At 41.1% G+C, this 17966-nt stretch overlaps 1 protein-coding gene across 1 annotated transcript; it reads right to left on the reverse strand.

The window, feature by feature from the left end:
• Nucleotides 1-939: 939 nt before the first annotated feature.
• On the reverse strand, nucleotides 940-2629 carry LOC120440630. Its single transcript, XM_039613484.1, has 4 exons — nucleotides 2477-2629; nucleotides 2076-2188; nucleotides 1794-1970; nucleotides 940-1561 (listed from the first exon to the last, which is right to left on the reverse strand). Exons 1-4 carry the CDS (start codon nucleotides 2483-2485, stop codon nucleotides 940-942), a joined length of 921 nt encoding a protein of 306 aa, XP_039469418.1. The 5' UTR covers nucleotides 2486-2629.
• Nucleotides 2630-17966: the final 15337 nt, after the last annotated feature.

Here is a 17966-nt window from a genome sequence, read left to right on the forward strand (position 1 = left end):
CAAAATCAGTATATGGTGGACAGAGTCAGATTTGAAAATCTGTCCTGTGGTCTGACTGTCTAATCAATACTGCAAAGCAAAGACCCTGCAGTTTGGGGAGAAAACCCTGACAATCAGACCACCCCCTCTGAGCAAGCACAAGGCGACAGTGGGAAGGAAAAACTCCCTTTTAATAGGAAGAAACCTCCGGCAGAACCAGGCTCGATGAGGGGAGGTCTTCTGCCGCAACCTGTGTTAAATGACTTACAAACAGCTGAAACTGCTGCATATTTTTTGAAAAGAGGATTGTAACTGTTGTAACATTATGAAGGTACCCCAAAAGGTGGATTCTGTTCATGTGGACATAGCGTTCACAGCGGGAGAAAACGCCTCCTGCTGAGAACGCTACATCCACATGAACAGATTCCACCTCTTGGGATTGACTTACCTGGATCACTGAGCATGCATTGAGTAATTATGAAGATAATTACTCTGTTTCTGACTCACTGCTCATGCAGCAACTGAATAGCGTCCTCAAACATCTAAAAAAAGAAGTGAGGGCCCTAACGATACGGTTTCTCGGCCTGTTTTTCTGGGAATCTGTGGATCCATTTTGCTCAGTAGCAGATTGTTGCGTTTTGTTCTTACCGGCTGGAGAAACGCTTTTGTTACTTTCTAAACTTCTCAGCACGTTACTGGGGCTGGCCAATTTTTTGAGCTCTGCTTTTAATAGCTCCACAACGGCTGCTACAAAAGTCGCATCAGCCTTTTCCATTACAAACGGAAGCACGTATTTGGATCCAAATTTGCGACACAGGTCTTTGTACATTATGATGTACAAGTTTTTTACAGTTTTTAGAGGAGTCAAGTCTCCCTCAATCTTCTCTCTTATATCAGTCACTATCTGCTGACAATTTAACTTTACAGCAAATGTTTGTGTTTTCTCAGAAACGTGAATGACTAAATTTGCAAGACACAAATTGAGAAAGGTATCGATCTCTGTAGGCGAGGAAGTGTCCCAGACGAACACTGCAGGGCATCACTACATTTTTCATCACTCTCTGAGCTCTCACTGTCAAGATTTTGGACATCAATGATTTGAAATGTATCACTGTGGCCCTTGTTAACCAAACGTTCCTTGCCTACACAAGCTTGAGTCTGTGTGCTTTTAAAAGTCTCTACAGACTCTGGTTTAAAGTCGTTATCTTCCTCAGACTCTGGCATTTCAACAATGCTGTCGCTGCTACTCTCACCATCTACAGAAAGGGGAGCTAAGGTCTTTGCATAGTCTTCTAAAATGTTGACTACACTGTAAACCATCCCAACAAGGTTTGTTGGGGATCTGGACCTATCTGATTGCAAGGATGTGGACCCTGTGATACGACTCAGGGCTGAGTTTACATTCTTTGCAATCGACACTGAAAATAAAGTCAGTAGTTTGTCTGAGTCACGAGACCGCCGTTGCCCAAAACCCAAGACCCAACCAAAACAGTTATCAAAGATGTTTCTGAGGCTGGCCTGAATATCATCCTCTGTCACCCTGCAGTAACTGCACCCATCAACCAGAGGTTCAACATTCATCCTGAAAAGGGAGAAAAGAGAAATGTAGTCAGTCATTTTCCCACACTATCACTGTTTTGTCAAAATTAAATAAATCACATGGATGACTTCACACGAGATGTAAACTATTCTAAGAGGCAGTATGAACCATTGCTGTGTACTCTGAGAAACCCCTTCGTCACCAGGATTACCCGATGAAGAAGAAGAAATGAAGACTGAATGAAACTATTTAATAAAGGAAGCTTTAGATTTACCGGTCATCGGAGCTTTCGTTGTCTCCACGATCATGATTATGTGGGCAGCATAAAACCTGTGGGCGTACGACTTTAAACACTAAGCTGCTAATGTCCTCTATGAGTACTCGGCACATTTTAGTCAGCAGATTGACGACATCCGAGGTGATGTCATCAGTGGCTAATGCCGTCCACTGTCTGAAAGAAAATCATTGAGAATGTTTGAGCAAAACAAACCTGTAACCAGTGAATATGTCTGTATATGCTGATAACTGTCTTGATGACTTTGAACTTGTGACTTACTTGCGCGATAAATAGGCTAAATGTTTTCTGAGGCAGTGTTCAATGTTTTCAAATCCGAACAGAGGCACGCTGAGATTACTGCACCTCGGTTCACTTGGTTCATCTAATGGAATCTAGAAAGAAAAGACGGTTAGATGTCAGTGAGCAGGCTTTACACATCCATAATAATAATAAGAAAAAGAAGAATTAGACCAGCAGCCAATGTAAGGTTTTTGTCACAGCTGCACTAAATAAACAGTATTGGTGCCTAAAATCATCTTGGATGTTTCTGTAACAGTTAGTCCACCAGTACCACTAAGCTTCTGACATCTAATCATTGCAATTATTGCATTTTGAAAATGCCTAAAATATTTGTGCTTTGTTTGATGAGAGGTGGTCTGATCAATTTTTCAAAGTCCTACCACGTTCATTTTTCCACAATCTCGTCCGTGAATTCACTTTTTCGCGACAGCTTTGAACAAATTATCACTTTTTCCAGTCTTTCACTCTCCGTCCTCACACTAGATCTGGATAGTTGTGTACTTTTGACCACCAAGAGACCTTACTGTGACGTCAGTTCGTTGGAACGTTCAGCGCCTTTGGCCGCGGCGCATGCGCATACTTCGCGTAGTCTGACTTCACGTGCAGCTTTTCTGTGTTGGATAATGTAGTTTTCATGTACACCTGGCAGTACGGCATTCTTTTGCACTCGCATCGTTTGGACGTCTTCGAGTGGAGGTTTAAATGGTAAATGGCCTGTATTTGTATAGCGCTAAGGACCCCAAAGCGCTTTACACATCCAGTCATCCACGCACACATTCACACACTGGTGATGGCAAGCTACATTGTAGTGACAGCCACCCTGGGGCACACTGACAGAGGCGAGGCTGCCGGACACTGGCGCCACCAGTAGGCAACGGTTGAAGTGTCTTGCCCAAGGAGGACACAACGACCGAGACTGTCGAAGCCGGGGCTCGAACGGCAACCTTCCGATTACAAGGCGAACTGCCAACTCTTGAGCCACGATCGCAGTTTAGCCGAAATGAAGGACAGTGTCTTTGCTATCAGATGCGCTAAGAAGCGTTTATTTACAGAAGGGCGCAGAGTATGGCACCAACATGTGAACACAGCTCTCCTAGCCCTGCTTTACAGCTCAGGTCACTAATTAGACAGTTAATGATGATTATGAGTCTCCTCGTGAGCTAATGCTATTGGAGGATTTTAAGCATCCTTGAGATGAATAATGTTCGTAAATGAACACAAGCTGACGTTAACGTCGAGTTGCGCCGTGTAAGGCTTGAGTCTGGTCGTGAGACCCCCCTCACCTCCACATGATGATGTTGAATACTGTTATTAAAGGATCACCTTATTGCTGCCCAAGGGCGTCGATTTGGCATGGACGGAGGGGACATGTCCCCACCAATAATTTGATCGCTTCTTCTAAAAAACCCCCAAACCCGATAGAAAGAAAAAAAAGATTTGTCAGCGTCTCAGTCACCCAGCGGTGCAGAAAGAGTTAAATTACGTTCTCTACTGGAGTCCGACCTCATGTGACAAATATGGCCAATGTGATTGGCTGAGCCTTTCAGGGAGCTCTGTTTAGTTTCAGCAGCGGCAAACCTGCGCTGAGAGGAGGACGGTAGCAAAGAGGAAGAACGTGCATATAAGAAAGTATTTTTCAAAGAAACCTCTAAGTCACTTAAAGCCAAGCTCACTCATAAAATGTGTCCATCATAATAACGTTACAGGCTATGCTAGGCTTTGGCCCACATCAGTCTAAAATTGTATGCAACCATGAATTACGTGTTTTGGAAACTAACTGCACAACTGGCAGCTCTATTAGTTATCTCAGTCTCAGAGCAACATTTCTAATTTTGATTGAAACTGTCAGAGAAAACGGCAGCCTCGAGCAAGCCAGGATATTAGTTTACAGAGGCTGTTAGAATTATATGTCTCTACGTTAAAATGTTGGTGACACAATAATTTTATCCTAGTGGCACTGACATATTCACAGGGTTAATTTTTGAGACAAAATATCATGAGGTAGTCATGATTTTGCAAATATTCCACCTTGTAGTGCAGTTTGCACTACAATTGTTAGGCTGCTGATGTAAATTGATTGATTAGTGTAGATTTGACAAAGAATCTGAATTGACATGTCTCACTTTTTATATGGCACGAATCAATATGCTTTTTTATCAAGAGGCAATATGTCCTAGTGCAGTCAGAGGGGAAAAGTGTTCCCTTAGTGCTAATGTATAAGAGAAGTTGGTGTACTATAACTGAAGTAATCGTGTTAAGATAAGATAAGATTACCTTTATTATTCCTACACGTGGTATATTTGTTTTGTCACAGCAGAAAGTGGGCAGTGCAAAGTTATATAGCAAAAATTAGAATACAATAAGTATAATATACTGTACACAACTGTACAGAATAGAATAAAATAGAATAAAATATACATTAGGATAAAAATAGAATACAAATGTTATATACAACTGAGTAAAAATACAACTTACAACGTCTTATTGCACATGTGTGTGTTTGATCAGCTGCAAAAGTCTTTGTTGTGGAGTCTGACAGCAGTGGGGAGGAAAGACCTGCGAAATCTCTCCATCCCACATTTAAGTCCTTAAAGTTATATTCTTTTATTGTCTTGACTGTATTTGAAGCTATTTTTATTTTTGTATGATACCTGATTGATGTGGAATAAAATCAAAGTAAACTAAAGTCTAAAATACTTAGTCATTTGTTTAGTAGTAATTTAACATTATATAATTCACATATAAAACTATGAATTGTAATTTTAAATGGTTTAATAGCATGTAGAATAGCATATGTAGGCAAGTATATTTCTCCTTTTTTTTTATCAAGAAACAAAGACGAAAAGGAAAAAAAAAGAAACAGGGCGGGGTTCGGTGGTTGAAACACCCGTCCCCACCAATGCCAAAACCAAATCTACGCCCTTGTTGCTGCCTGCCTGGCACTGAAGCGTAAACAGCAAGCCTCATTACAACTGAAAGGGCTCGGATTGACTACGGCTGTAGTGCAGCGGTCCCCAACCTTAGTTGCTCCACGGACGGTTTAACGTCAGGCAGTATTTTCACGGACCGGCCTTTAAGGTGTGGCGGATAAATACAACAAAATAAAATGATACGACCGAGACAAAAACGGTGGTATTTTGTAAATATAACAATAAACGTGAATTCACTGTGTAATTGTGTAACTTTATTAGTAGCGTCCTCCTGAAATGCACCAACAACATTAAGAGTAACATCCTCCTCTCTGCCCCTTAATGCTCTCTGGTCGCTATGGTAACATGTAAACATTTCTTTCAAAATAAGACGCACAACTACAACACAGGAAAGACCCAGGGCAGGGGTCGGCAACCCGCATGCGGCTCTTTAGTCCTTATTTTGCGGCTCCGGGTGGTTTGGGAAAATAGAAGAAGTATTTAGCTGAAGTGCATTTTATTTGTGTTTAGTTCTTTTCTTTTTTTTAACTTGTAGTTCTAAATTGGAAGATTATTGGGATTTTGAAATATAAAAATAAAATGATATCTTATTATTTTTTTCATCGCTCAAAATAAGCGTCACACTCGCGGAAGCCGGTGTACCCACCGAAACGCCGTGCATGTATGGAGACTTTCAACCCCAGATAGGCCGATTATGGATCTTCGGATCCACATTATGTCGGCAGCTGTTCTCCACCATGAACTATGTTAAAAAACAAACACCGCTCCCGCCTCACAGATGACAGCTTACGGTCCTGCGTAAAGATGAAAGCCCCGATTTGCAGACGCTGTGCGCAGAGGTTTGGGACCAGAAGTCTCATTGTAAACATATCACTGCAGACCCGACGATGTTTGCATGGACATGCTTTTCACACGCGGTTGCTGTACGCATACAGCCGGCTGTAGCTTTTCAGCTCACAGCCCGACAACACAAGAGCAGAGAGAGCACAGGCTTTAAGGCAGCGAGGCGCGATTGCGGGTGCCGCTCAGGTGCGTCCGACTCCCATTCAGCGGCACTGCAGACCACGCCCCGCCACACACATTAACAAGGTAAAACAGATATTTAGGCAGAATTTTGCAAATAATTTTTTTTAACGGTATAGTGCTTTTTTTCCAATTACTTTTTAAAAGTCAGGTCAAGGCTCCAAAAGCCCACAGGCGATATAAGGGTGGCGGCTCACAACAGTTTTTGTTTGCTACACAGATCATTTTAGTTCAGCTGGGTGTCTTTCCTTTTGTTATATTTCTTTAAGAGTTTAAAATGTGTTAATTACATAAATAAAATGTAATTTTCTCTGTAGCACTTCATGGATTGCATAAGCAACACACCTTAGTTGCTCTGTAGATTCTTTTAAAAAGCAGTTAAAAACCTTTCTGTTCAAACAAGCCTTTTGTTGATCTACGTATTTTATATTCTTTACATTATTTACATTTGATCTTTTACATTGTGTATAATGTCTATTGATTGTATTGTTTATTTTAATATTTGTGTACAGCGCTTTGTGACTGCCTGTCTGTGAAAAGTGCTTAATGAATAAACTTTACTTACTTACTTTAGTTGTCCGCACAAAGCACAAAAAACAATATATACAGTGTTATCTTCATTTTAGATTTCAAAAAGTATTTGCGGCTCCCAGTGTTTTCTTTTGCGTGGAAACCGGGTCCAAGTGGCTCTTTGGGTGTTAAAGGTTGCAGACCCCTGGTTTACACACAGCTTTCTTAAGGTCCCACCGCTGCTGTGCTTGGGATCATTGTCCTCTTGCATGAATCAGTTTTGACCAACCTTTGGCTGTCAGACACACGGCCTCACATTTGACTCGAGAATACTTTGGTATTCAGAGGTTTCATAGTCAACTCAATGACTGCAAGGTGCCCAGGTCTTGTCACTGTCATCACCCGTCCACCACCGTGCTTAATAGTTGGTATGCATATAACATTGTGTATTATGACCATACATCCCCACTTTAGTCCTGTCTGTCTAAAAGACATTGTTCCAGAAGTCTTGTCCCTTGTTCTGTTTTTGTTCTTTGCAAACCTGACCCAGGCTGCCATGTTCTTCTTAGAGAGAAGAACATGATGCTCAATGCTCAATTAATCAGTTCCATTTGATTTGCAGCACCAGGTTGCTTCTTGCCCTCTTAATTCTTATGGAAGCTTTTTCTGTACATTTAAATTAGTCTTCAACAGGTGGCATGAGTGGAAAAACCACACAGACAAGGCCAGCAAACAGCTGGTGAGGGAAGTGTGGCATTGTGGAGTTGTGCTGCCCTTTAGTAAGTGGAGAGAAAAACAAAAAAAGACAGAGAGAGCTAAGAAGCGGAAGAAATGTGAAAGATTTCTCAAGTGGACAGTGAGCCATGTACAAATGAATGTTAATATTACTCACTGCATGCCAGAAGTGTGAATAGTATACACATCATAACAACAGTATCATGAGAGAGTATGTGCACATTGTGCCAAGTGTCCAAAAAGAGTCAGTCGGTGTAACTGCCAACAGAACGCAAAACATTCTTTCCAGATGTAACCTCTCATTTTTTAGTGAGCGGCCACTCCTCATACCTGCTACCACTGTTTCACAACAGTTCAGCACCTGCAGCTTATGTTACCTGCAGTTGCATCAGATGTCAGCCTTGGTCATTTGACTCATGATACATGGATATAAAATGTGCAGTATATGTTATAAAAATCTCTGCTAAGCGGATAGTCGCCATGTTTTATTTTTAATTATTTTCTGACAGATAATATTAAAACAGGCACATTACAGCTTTGTCAGCAGGCAATATGCACTGATGTCAAAAGCAGAAACGCTTTTTTCACTAACTGCAATAAACACAAGCCTGGCTGATATTCTCATACGTCATTAACTTTTGGTTATATCTATTGTAGATATAATTTGTGCCTTAGCGGCTGGATTCAGGCATGAGTTATGGTTAAAGGCACATCACATTATCTCGGCTAAATCTAAGTGAGATGGATTGAGGGAAAGAAGATGCAGGGATGAGAAATCCTGGAACTTTCCATTTGGTGTCGCTGGGATCTGTGACTTTCACAGCTGTGCCTTCCAGTGGTTGAAAAAAACTGTTTAAATGTAACACTTAATCCTAACAGGAAACCTGTCTTTCCTCTGTCAAGTCTGTGTCAAGCTGATTTTAACACACGAGATAATCAACGCGATTTGTATTTTCTTCCATATATTTGTGTAAATTTTGTGTTTGCAGTGTATTGAAATCTGGTTGGGTGTCGCTAAAGGGTGCATACATACAGAATATCATGCATCGCTCGCTCAATTTTCTCAACGCCTCAAATGCAAATGAGCCCATTTGATGTAGTGGTTGTTCAAAAGATATTGTAGAGGCAAGGAGATTGGTTACCGAGGTTGATAATTAAAAGTGGGAGACTCTTCCCTCGCCTTCCTGTGTTTATAAGCAACTGAACAAAATTCTCCTCAGAAATTATCTGAGTTGGCAGACGGACAGCTGAATACGTCTGGTAGTTAAAAGGAAAAGCAGCCACGCACTGTTTCAATATGTGTCAGAACAAGATGGTAGCTTTCTGCAAGCCTCCATTACAAGGCTTTACTAATCCAAACATGCAAATCTGTGTCTAAAAAGCGCTTTTATGCATAATCCTAACACAATTTCTATGGTATTAAGATGGGGCAACAAGAAAAAGACTGGTTGCCAATACAGTATCAGTATGTCAGCTCTTTATTGAGCCATACTGTAGCACAGAGCTAAGCAAACTGTAGCAGAAAGCACACAGGAAAGCATGTATTACAATTTTCAAAATACTGCTGTACTGGAGAAGCACCCAAAACAAAAGTAATATTTCATTCTTGCAGTAATTTGAGTCTTTATCACGGTGAGCACTCATCGGCTGGCACACAGAGTCATGGTTAATAAGTTCAAGAAATCAGCAAGGAATTTCACATTGATTTTCCACTTGAACTGTGTCAGTGTAGCTGATTATTTTCTAACAGCAGTGGGTTTGATTGCAGGGATCAACATTTCATTGCCCAATACTTCAGTCCTCTTTAACAAACATGCATCAGCCTTGATTTAACCAACGAACGCTTCGAGCTTAATTCATGATTAAAGACCGAGTCTCTAAAGTAAGGAGAGGCTTGCCAAGTTCATTTATATAGCACAAATTCCTTCCATAAAAGGCACTTATCTGACTGATATAATGCATTAAAAGGAAACTGCAGGGAATGAGTAAGATGCAAACCACCGCCAGCTTCACCTGTTCTGACATTTCTGAATGTGCACAGTTCGGAAATGGGTGTCTCTGAATGAATGCTCTCGAATTCTCTTTTAATGGCGGCTTGAATCCCTCTCATGACAATGTGTTATTATGCAGCTAATTTGCATCAGCAACTCACTTTCACTGGTAATATTCAGCGACAATGCAGGAAGCAGTGTGGCATTCACACACTCCAAGGGAAAACTAAAGGCATTGTGAAATAATGGGTGGTAAAAGAAGGTGCTTACATTACAGGCCGAGATTTACATCCTGTCTCCTAACCATGAGCTTCCCTCAGCTATAGTTGTTTTGCCTGGCTTTAGATCACACTGGTTTCTCTAAAAATAATTAAATAAATAATCATAACAATAAATACACAGTTGTTCCCAGCTGCACTTAAAATGAGAAATATGATATTCACTTTTTGTTTTGGTTTCAAGTCTTATTTTCAGCTTCTTTAAATATGTGAATGTTCTGCTACGAGTCATCCAACTCCAGTGATGACCATAAATCCCTCATCCTTGCTCCAGGGGACACTGTTATGTCGGGAAACGGTTACCATATTAACATCTCTAAATCAAAACTGTATTCACACTGCTTATGACTTTCCCTCAGACACGCTGCGAGTGTTTAAATAAATCACGTGAGTTTAAAATATTACTGCGAGGCTACGAGATTTACGAGAAGTTCCGCGGTGACTCTGAGACAAATTTACTTACGAATGGTGACATTTCCAAAGAGTGATGCAAGCTGACACCGGCACCCTGCCCTTTCCTGCGCGATTCAGCTCGATTTGTTACAATTATAATTCACTGCCCAGAGAGAGGGGCAGAGTGGGACATGTGCGTGTGCACGTGTGTTGTGAAGTACAAATGCCACCACGGTACGAACAGACCGGTTACAATATGTTAGGATGAATACCTCGCAGCGCACACTGCAGACAACAGTTCATTACTGCCTGATTACCATATGCTTGTGAGACCGCGGGTTCAAACCTGGTTCAGATCCAGCCGGTGATTCATGTCCGACCTGATTTCACTCCGCTGTGCGCTGTTTACAGCAACAATGGAAGGTGTTTTCAATCAGTGACACAAAACGTCTTTAAATCTCGCTAATTGCGCGGGATGATGAAAATCACATTTCCTCTGCACTGGCCTGTTTGGGGGGTGGTGGACCAGATTCAAAGCTGGTGAACGGATACGTGCCAGCTGGTAGCAGGTGATGTCAAATCGAGTAAGTCCTTTCGGTTAGAAAGACGAGAGAGGGAGCAAGGCCATCTGTGCTTGTGGAGATTTAGAAGGAAACGAACAGAGGTTTACAAATCTGACTCTGTAAAGATGTAGTCGATTTGATTTGCCCGAGACTGCGTGATTGCGCGCGCGTGTATTGTATGATGGGACGTGTATAGACCAATCTTTGCATTGGCTTAATTTGGGTATTAGGAAAGTAGTAGTCATGGTTAAAATTGGAGTAAGTCTCCATGAATGCAAGCCAGTGTTCTTTTCTTTTGAACTGATGGAACCATAACTCTGTGCGTGTGTGTGCGCGCGAGAGAGACTGCGTCCCATGTATTCGTTAACTAGCAGTGATTCAAAGCCTACACAGACACGATGCAGACGCTAAAAGATTAACAGCGTGTCACTGTCACATGATTCAAATTTCTCTGCATTATGAATGTAAGGATGAGTTTAAAAATACACAAGACTGTGAATTATGCAGCCACACTCTGTGGTTGTGCAGCTTCGAGTCAAAAAGCCTCTCTGTGAGTAATGTGGCAAATGTGACTGAGGAGAGCACCAGGCTAGAGGTGAAATGTGTGACATGAAACAGCATTCACGTTCTGTTCAAGAGCTCCAAAAACCTTTGGCACAGTTTATTTCATAGCAGAGAAAAAAAAAGGAGGGGGGCAATTAGTTTATTAAGAGCAGTGGAATAATTAGGCGGAGAGAATATACCACCCGTGGAGAGTGTAAATAAGGCAATTTATTTGCTATCGTGCAGCTGGATTCTTGCGCGCTAAACTCCCCAAAACTCCAGCAAGTGGTAGCATACTTTAATGAGCACTGTCCTCCAGCTTTTTTTTTTTCTTTACACCCTCTGCAAATGAATTGTTCTTCTAATTCTTGATAACTGATTTTTAGCTGAAAGCTTAACATACTTTGTGGGGTGTGCCTTAAACAATGCCTTTTCTATTCACCCCAATCATATATATATAACTCAAAAATATCTCATTTTGATTCATTATGGGATGCTGCCTGAAATTCTCATTGTCAAATGAGGCAAACGGTGTGTGTGTGTGAGAGAGCGTGAGAGAGAGAAAGAGAGAGAGGTGCTGGGTGCATGTGTGTATGCTGCCACCTAGTGACAGCACGCAGAACAACGAGAGCAGATGAGTCATTCTTGCAGCCCGGACCGACTGCCTTTCCTCGGCGCTGCTGCAGAGGGACCCGGGTTAGGTCATAAATTAGTCTCTTTTAACATTCACAGCTGATGGAAGGCAATCTCAAGGTGTGTGAAGATGAGGTTGAAAGAATGTGTAGACGGTGAGCACAGAGCAGGGGAAAGCTGGGGAGGGGAGGGGAGGTGGCAGCGGTGATGGTGACAGAAGGAGTGAAACATGGATATGTGGTGCTGTGAAGCAAGAATAAGAAGGCGTGAGCCAGTAGAGCAGGGCCATGGACAGCTAACCATTCAGAGCAACAAAAAAAGGAGCTGTCATTGAAGTCCTGCAGTGTTATTTCTGGAAAGAAAGAAAAACATTAAACCAAGAAGTTTATTTTCAGTAGCTTTTTTTTGGAAGTTTATAATTAGATAGACGTCAGAGCATTCTTTTTTTTTTTTTTAAAGAACACTGAAAGCAATTCTCAAGGCCAAGAGGCTGTAAAAAATTTCAGCACCCATCTCTTTTCCCCCTCTATAACCTTGAAGAGCAGCATATGTTTGAAAGAGGTCACTGATAACAGGATTGTTTATGTCTTACAGACTTTTGTCTTCCCAAAGATCAAACTCTGCATAATTTAATATTCGGCATCGTATTTAGAGTACATTTATGTTGACAAAACTGACATTCAAAGCCGCTTTTGGCGCTGTTTAAGCGCACTGTGATTTAATCATGTCCCGAAGCCCCTACGTGCTAAATTAAGTCCCGTCAAAAGCAAATGTGTGTATTGAGGATTAAAGCAACGAAACGGCATAACATAGACGGATTTCCACTCAGAGGAGGCGTTAAAAATCTAGCAATAGCGGAGCAAAAAAGAAAAAAAAATACCCAGTGTGGAAACAGTTACCTTGAACATTCTGCTGAAAGGAAATGTCACAGGTGTTTATCCATTCGCTGAACTCCTCTCTTCCATAACCTCCAGCGAAATTGCCATAAGACCTCTAAATGACTGTAGACTGTAGTCAATTTCCAGACCCAAAGCCCCATGAAGTCAAGTAATACCACAGTCCAGTCCAGCATGAAAAGTATTAAGGCAGGTGCTGAATTCATGTGAGGATAAATAGCCTTCCCTCCACTTTGTGAGTTAATCTTTTTAATTGTGTCTTTTGTTGATAAATGGTGTGATTTTGCATCCTTCATTTGGTAATACAAGAATAAATATGCATGTTAGGCCAATTTCCTTCTCACTCTGTGTTCAATCACAACTTGAGACATGGCATTCCATCCCATAATTACCACGTGACAGGTAATTTTAGTCAAGTAAAGCCTGGCTGTATTGATATTTTATTAAAAAACTGCTGTAAAGGGATGATGTATGCGGTTTAAAAACTGTCATTAATTACAGTCTGACATCGACCTTTATGTCCTTTTTCGCATCCTACCAAAATGCTGTCATCAATTTCAGTGAAATATAGAGTCACAATAAGCATGCATTAAATGGCTTAAAGAGGCCATACGTTTAAATTCTCCCCCTGTCCAGCACATCGCTCTCCTTCCTGGAGTCACTCTCAGAAAATTACACCATTACAACATTTTTAACTAAGCAGCCTCGGGCCACCGAGCCACTTGACACATCCTCATCCGTCTCTCTCCCTCAGACGTCGTCCACATCATAAACTCTGGCAGTCTGCACAAACACGCGCCGAGGAAACGCGTCGTGAAGGAGCGGTGACATTGACGGAGTGAGAGTGCGGCCACAGTGCGATGTAACAGCACGCTGCCACTTATGAAAACACCTACTACACACTGTCAGCAACTTAACCTTCTATCACCTGAATCCCCCGCTGGAGGATTAAATGTGGCAGATGTAGGACGGGAGGAGGGGGATCAGGGGAAGGGAGTGACAGGGGTGAGGTGGAAGGTGGGAGTGACTTCATAAGTTTTGGGAGAAAAACAGCTGAAAGGTGGAAAAGAAGGGAAACCGAGCAAAGGTTATACATGAGAAGAATGAGAAAAGGTGGAAGAAGAATTGAAATAAGGCACTTGTTTATATGTGATGCCAAGCAATGGTGCCTGATGTCCACATTATACATATGCCTTTGTAACTAGCTGAGAAAATGTGGGGGCCACCAACAATATCTAAAGCACATTTTGTGCCAGTTCTTCCCATATTAAGATTATTTTTATATAAAAGTATATTGGTAATAAATGTGAGTAATTAATTAATACATTTCTGATGAAAATCACCATAAACGGCAAATTAATTCATCATCCGTACTGCTTGGTAAACATCTGGACTGCAATCTTTAAAAAAAGCAAATGCAGAAATTTATTCAGTACATCTGTTTATGTTATGTAATAAAATCACAATATCATTATTCACCAGAGTCTTAGTGCATATTTAGAGCTGTAAATATCAATATTATCCTTTGCTTATATAAATTGGATCTGTGATGCTGTAATTAGGATTCATCATCTGGAGATGATGAATATATGTTGTCAATATACAATATAACCACCTTATTAGGTACACCTTGCTAATACTAGGTTGAAGCCCCTTGCCGTCAGAACTGCATTCATTCTTCGTGGCCTCCAACAAGGTGCTGAAAACATTCCTCAGAGATTTTAGTCCATATTGACTTGAAAGCATCACATACGTCTGCGAATATACAATATACAAATGTCTGCACATGTGTGACTGTGGAGGCCACGCCTGGATCATCGGTTTACAGACCTCTGGGCAAAAATGTTTGGTTTGGTTGTTTTTATGGTCAGGCTTTTCTTTTCTTTTCTTTTCTCAGTAGTCATACATCTCATACAAGTATGTGTAAACAGAAGGGTTTTATAGAGACTTTTTATGGAGCACTTTAACTCACTGAAAAAAAGTGGTCAAGGCAGAGCACTGTTCCACTAAAATCTTTAAAGTGTCAGATATGAAATGGAAAATAAAACCTTTGTAAAGGAATAATAATATATCTCATTTAAGTCTATACACGCGCACACACACACACACACACACACACACACGCACGTTGTTGTCTCATCCCCGTCTCTACGTCTCCCTGACGATTTCCTCCTTTTCTTCCTTTCAGTGGTGCTTGCCAGTACCACTCCACTCCATCTGTTGTGCTTGTTCATAGTCCCACAACTGAATGAGTGCTTAAAAAAAAAATTAATGTGAAAGTAAATAGATTTGCCTTTTTTCATTTGTCAAAAATGTTTAAATCAAATTAAATAGACTAATGAATGGGCCCCCAACTGTGGTAAGCCCCTGCAGATGTGCCCAGAATGGTTAATCCAGCCCTGAGTACAGTGAACTCATCATGTTCAAGACACCAGTTTGAGATCCTCTGAGCCTTGCAACTTGGCGTGTTGTCCTCGGAGGATGGGTTCACTGTGATTATTAAAGGATGAACATTACTCAGGTAGTCTGTGGTGTTTTAAATGATGCTCAGTTGGGGCCCAAAGCGTGCCCAGAAAATATCCTTTACACCATTACACCACAAGCAGGCTGGACCATTCATACAAGGCAGGATGGATCCATGTTTTCATGCTGGTTATGGCAAATTATGACTGTACCATCTAAATGTCACAGGAGACACCAAGACTCATCAGACCAGGCAACATTTTTCCTGTCTTTTGTTGTCCAGTGTTGTTTAGCCCATGTGAACTGTAGCCTAATTGCCTGTTCTTAGCGGACAGGAGTGGCACAGGGTGTGGTCTTCTGCTGCTGTGTTGCTTGATCAGAGATACTTCTGCATACTTTGGTGTTAGCAAGTAGTTACTTAAGTTACTTTTGCCTTCCTACCAGCAGGGCAGGGAACAGTAACTCAGAGAACTGCTGCTCACAGGATATTTTTTCCTTTCTTTTTTATTTTAGATGACTCTGCATAAAGCCTAGAGATGGTAGTGTGAGAAATTATCAGCAGATCAGCAGTTTCTGAAGTACTCAAACCATCTGACACCAACTACTAAATCGCCTTTCTTCCCCATTCTGATGCTCAGTTTGAACTTCAGCAGGTCATCCTGACCGTGTCTACATGCCTAAATACACTGATTTGCTGCCAAGTGATTGACTGATTAGGTATTCACATTAACTGCATCACTGGGGTGAACATCTATTCATGCAATCAGGCTCTCATAGTGAACATATTTGTGCAAATTTTCATGACACTACTACCACTTTCTGTTTGATCAAAGTGGTAAACAATAACTAATTAACTAAACAGAATAAAATAGGTAGCCTTAAATAAAAAGTAAATGTCCATGTCGGTAGTGTTAGGAGTTTTGTACAGTGCATACAAAGGATGATAAATGTGTCTTTTCACAGTTGAAAGGCAGCTAATGGAGCAAGCAGACTTGTTAGACAAAAGGCACTTTAACAAGGACACGAAAGACACATAAGGACACAGAAATGTGTCTGAATTAACTCATCCTTCACCAGATAAACATCAAAGATTTAGACTGTTATGTTTGTTGTAAAGTTTATTATCTTTAAATTAGTTGCATCATTTTATATATTCAGGAGTTTGAGGATTTTCAATCTTGTCTTGTTGATAGCAAAGCATGCCATCAACTTCCAAGCTGTGATATTGTCATGTATGTCTGAAGCAATAAATATACAGACAACAAATGGGTGACCAATGAGCCTTTTGATGATATTGATTAAGATCTTTTTTTTCGGACAAAGTTTGGTTGCAAACAAGTGTGGTCTGTGGCAAAAAATCTTTAATCAGCTACTCTGTGACCGCAATCCTACATTTTCTCTGACTGTTTTGTGGTATAAACCAATTTATGTTTAGTCAATTAAATGTTTTGAATGAAAACCAACAGCACTTAGACTTCCACTTGTTCAGAGTTAAAATGCCAGTCTTCTCCACTAACAGCTAAAAGCCATACTTGAGAGACAATTACAGAACTGGAATATGGATTTTGCTTTAAACAAGCTTTAAAGCAGGGAAGTGTCTATGGGTGGGCAAGGGTGGACACTGCCCACTAGGTGAAAAGTCTTGCCAGCTCAGAAATTTTCACTGCTATGCAGATGACACGCTGCTCTATCTATCCATGAAGCCAGGTAACACACACCAATTAGTTAAACTGCAGGAATGTCTTAAAGACATAAAGACCTGGATGGCCGCTAACTTTCTGCTTCTTAATTCAGATAAAACTGAGGTTATTGTACTCGGCCCTGAAAATCTTAGAAATATGGTATCTAACCAGATTCTTACTCTGGATGGCATTACCTTGGCCTCCAGTAACACTGTGAGGAACCTTGGAGTCATTTTTGACCAGGACATGTCCTTTAACGCACATATTAAACAAATATGTAAGACTGCTTTCTTCCATTTGCGCAAAATCTCTAAAATTAGAAATATCCTGTCTCAGAGTGATGCTGAAAAACTAGTTCATGCCTTCATTACTTCCAGGCTGGACTACTGTAATTCTTTATTATCAGGATGTCCTAAAAACTCCCTGAAAAGCCTTCAGCTAATCCAAAATGCTGCAGCAAGAGTACTGACAGGGACTAGAAAGAGAGAGCATATTTCTCCTGTTTTGGCTTCCCTTCATTGGCTTCCTGTTAAATCCAGAATTGAATTCAAAATCCTGCTCCTCACATACAAGGTCTTAAATAATCAGGCCCCATCTTATCTTAATGACCTTGTGGTACCATATCACCCTATTACAGCACTTCGCTCTCGCTCTGCAGGCCTACTTGCTGTTCCTAGAGTATTTAAAAGTAGAATGGGAGGCAGAGTCTTCAGTTTTCAGGCCCCTCTTCTGTGGAACCAGCTTCCAGTTTGGATTCGGGAGACAGACACTATCTCTACTTTCAAGATTAGGCTTAAAACTTTCCTTTTTGCTAAAGCATATAGTTAGGGCTGGACCAGGTGACCCTGAATCCTCCCTTAGTTATGCTGCAATCGACGTAGGCTGCCGGGGATTCCCATGATGCATTGAGTTTTTCCTTTCCAGCCACTCACTATGTGTTAATAGACCTCTCTGCATTGAATCATATCTGTTATTAATTTCTGTCTCTCTTCCACAGCATGTCTTTATCCTGTTATCCTGTTTTCCTTCTTCACCCCAACGGGTCGCAGCAGATGGCCGCCCCTCCCTGAGCCTGGTTCTGCCGGAGGTTTCTTCCTGTTAAAAGGGAGTTTTTCCTTCCCACTGTCGCCAAAGTGCTTGCTCATAGGGGTCATATGATATGATTGTTGGGGTTTTCTGTATTTATTATTGTGCGATCTATTGTACAATATAAAGCGCCTTGAGGCGACT

Source organism: Oreochromis aureus, linkage group 6 (genome assembly GCF_013358895.1).
Source record: "Oreochromis aureus strain Israel breed Guangdong linkage group 6, ZZ_aureus, whole genome shotgun sequence".
Lineage (NCBI taxonomy): Eukaryota > Metazoa > Chordata > Actinopteri > Cichliformes > Cichlidae > Oreochromis > Oreochromis aureus.

What these genes read in the sequence shown, in the direction of transcription:
- LOC120440630 (XM_039613484.1), bottom strand. An exon ending in TTAGCCTATTTATCGCGCAA is followed by an intron (nt 1,971 to 2,075) that starts GTAAGTCACAAG and finishes ATTTTCTTTCAG; the next exon opens with ACAGTGGACGGCATTAGCCA. An exon ending in AACGAAAGCTCCGATGACCG is followed by an intron (nt 1,562 to 1,793) that starts GTAAATCTAAAG and finishes CTCCCTTTTCAG; the next exon opens with GATGAATGTTGAACCTCTGG.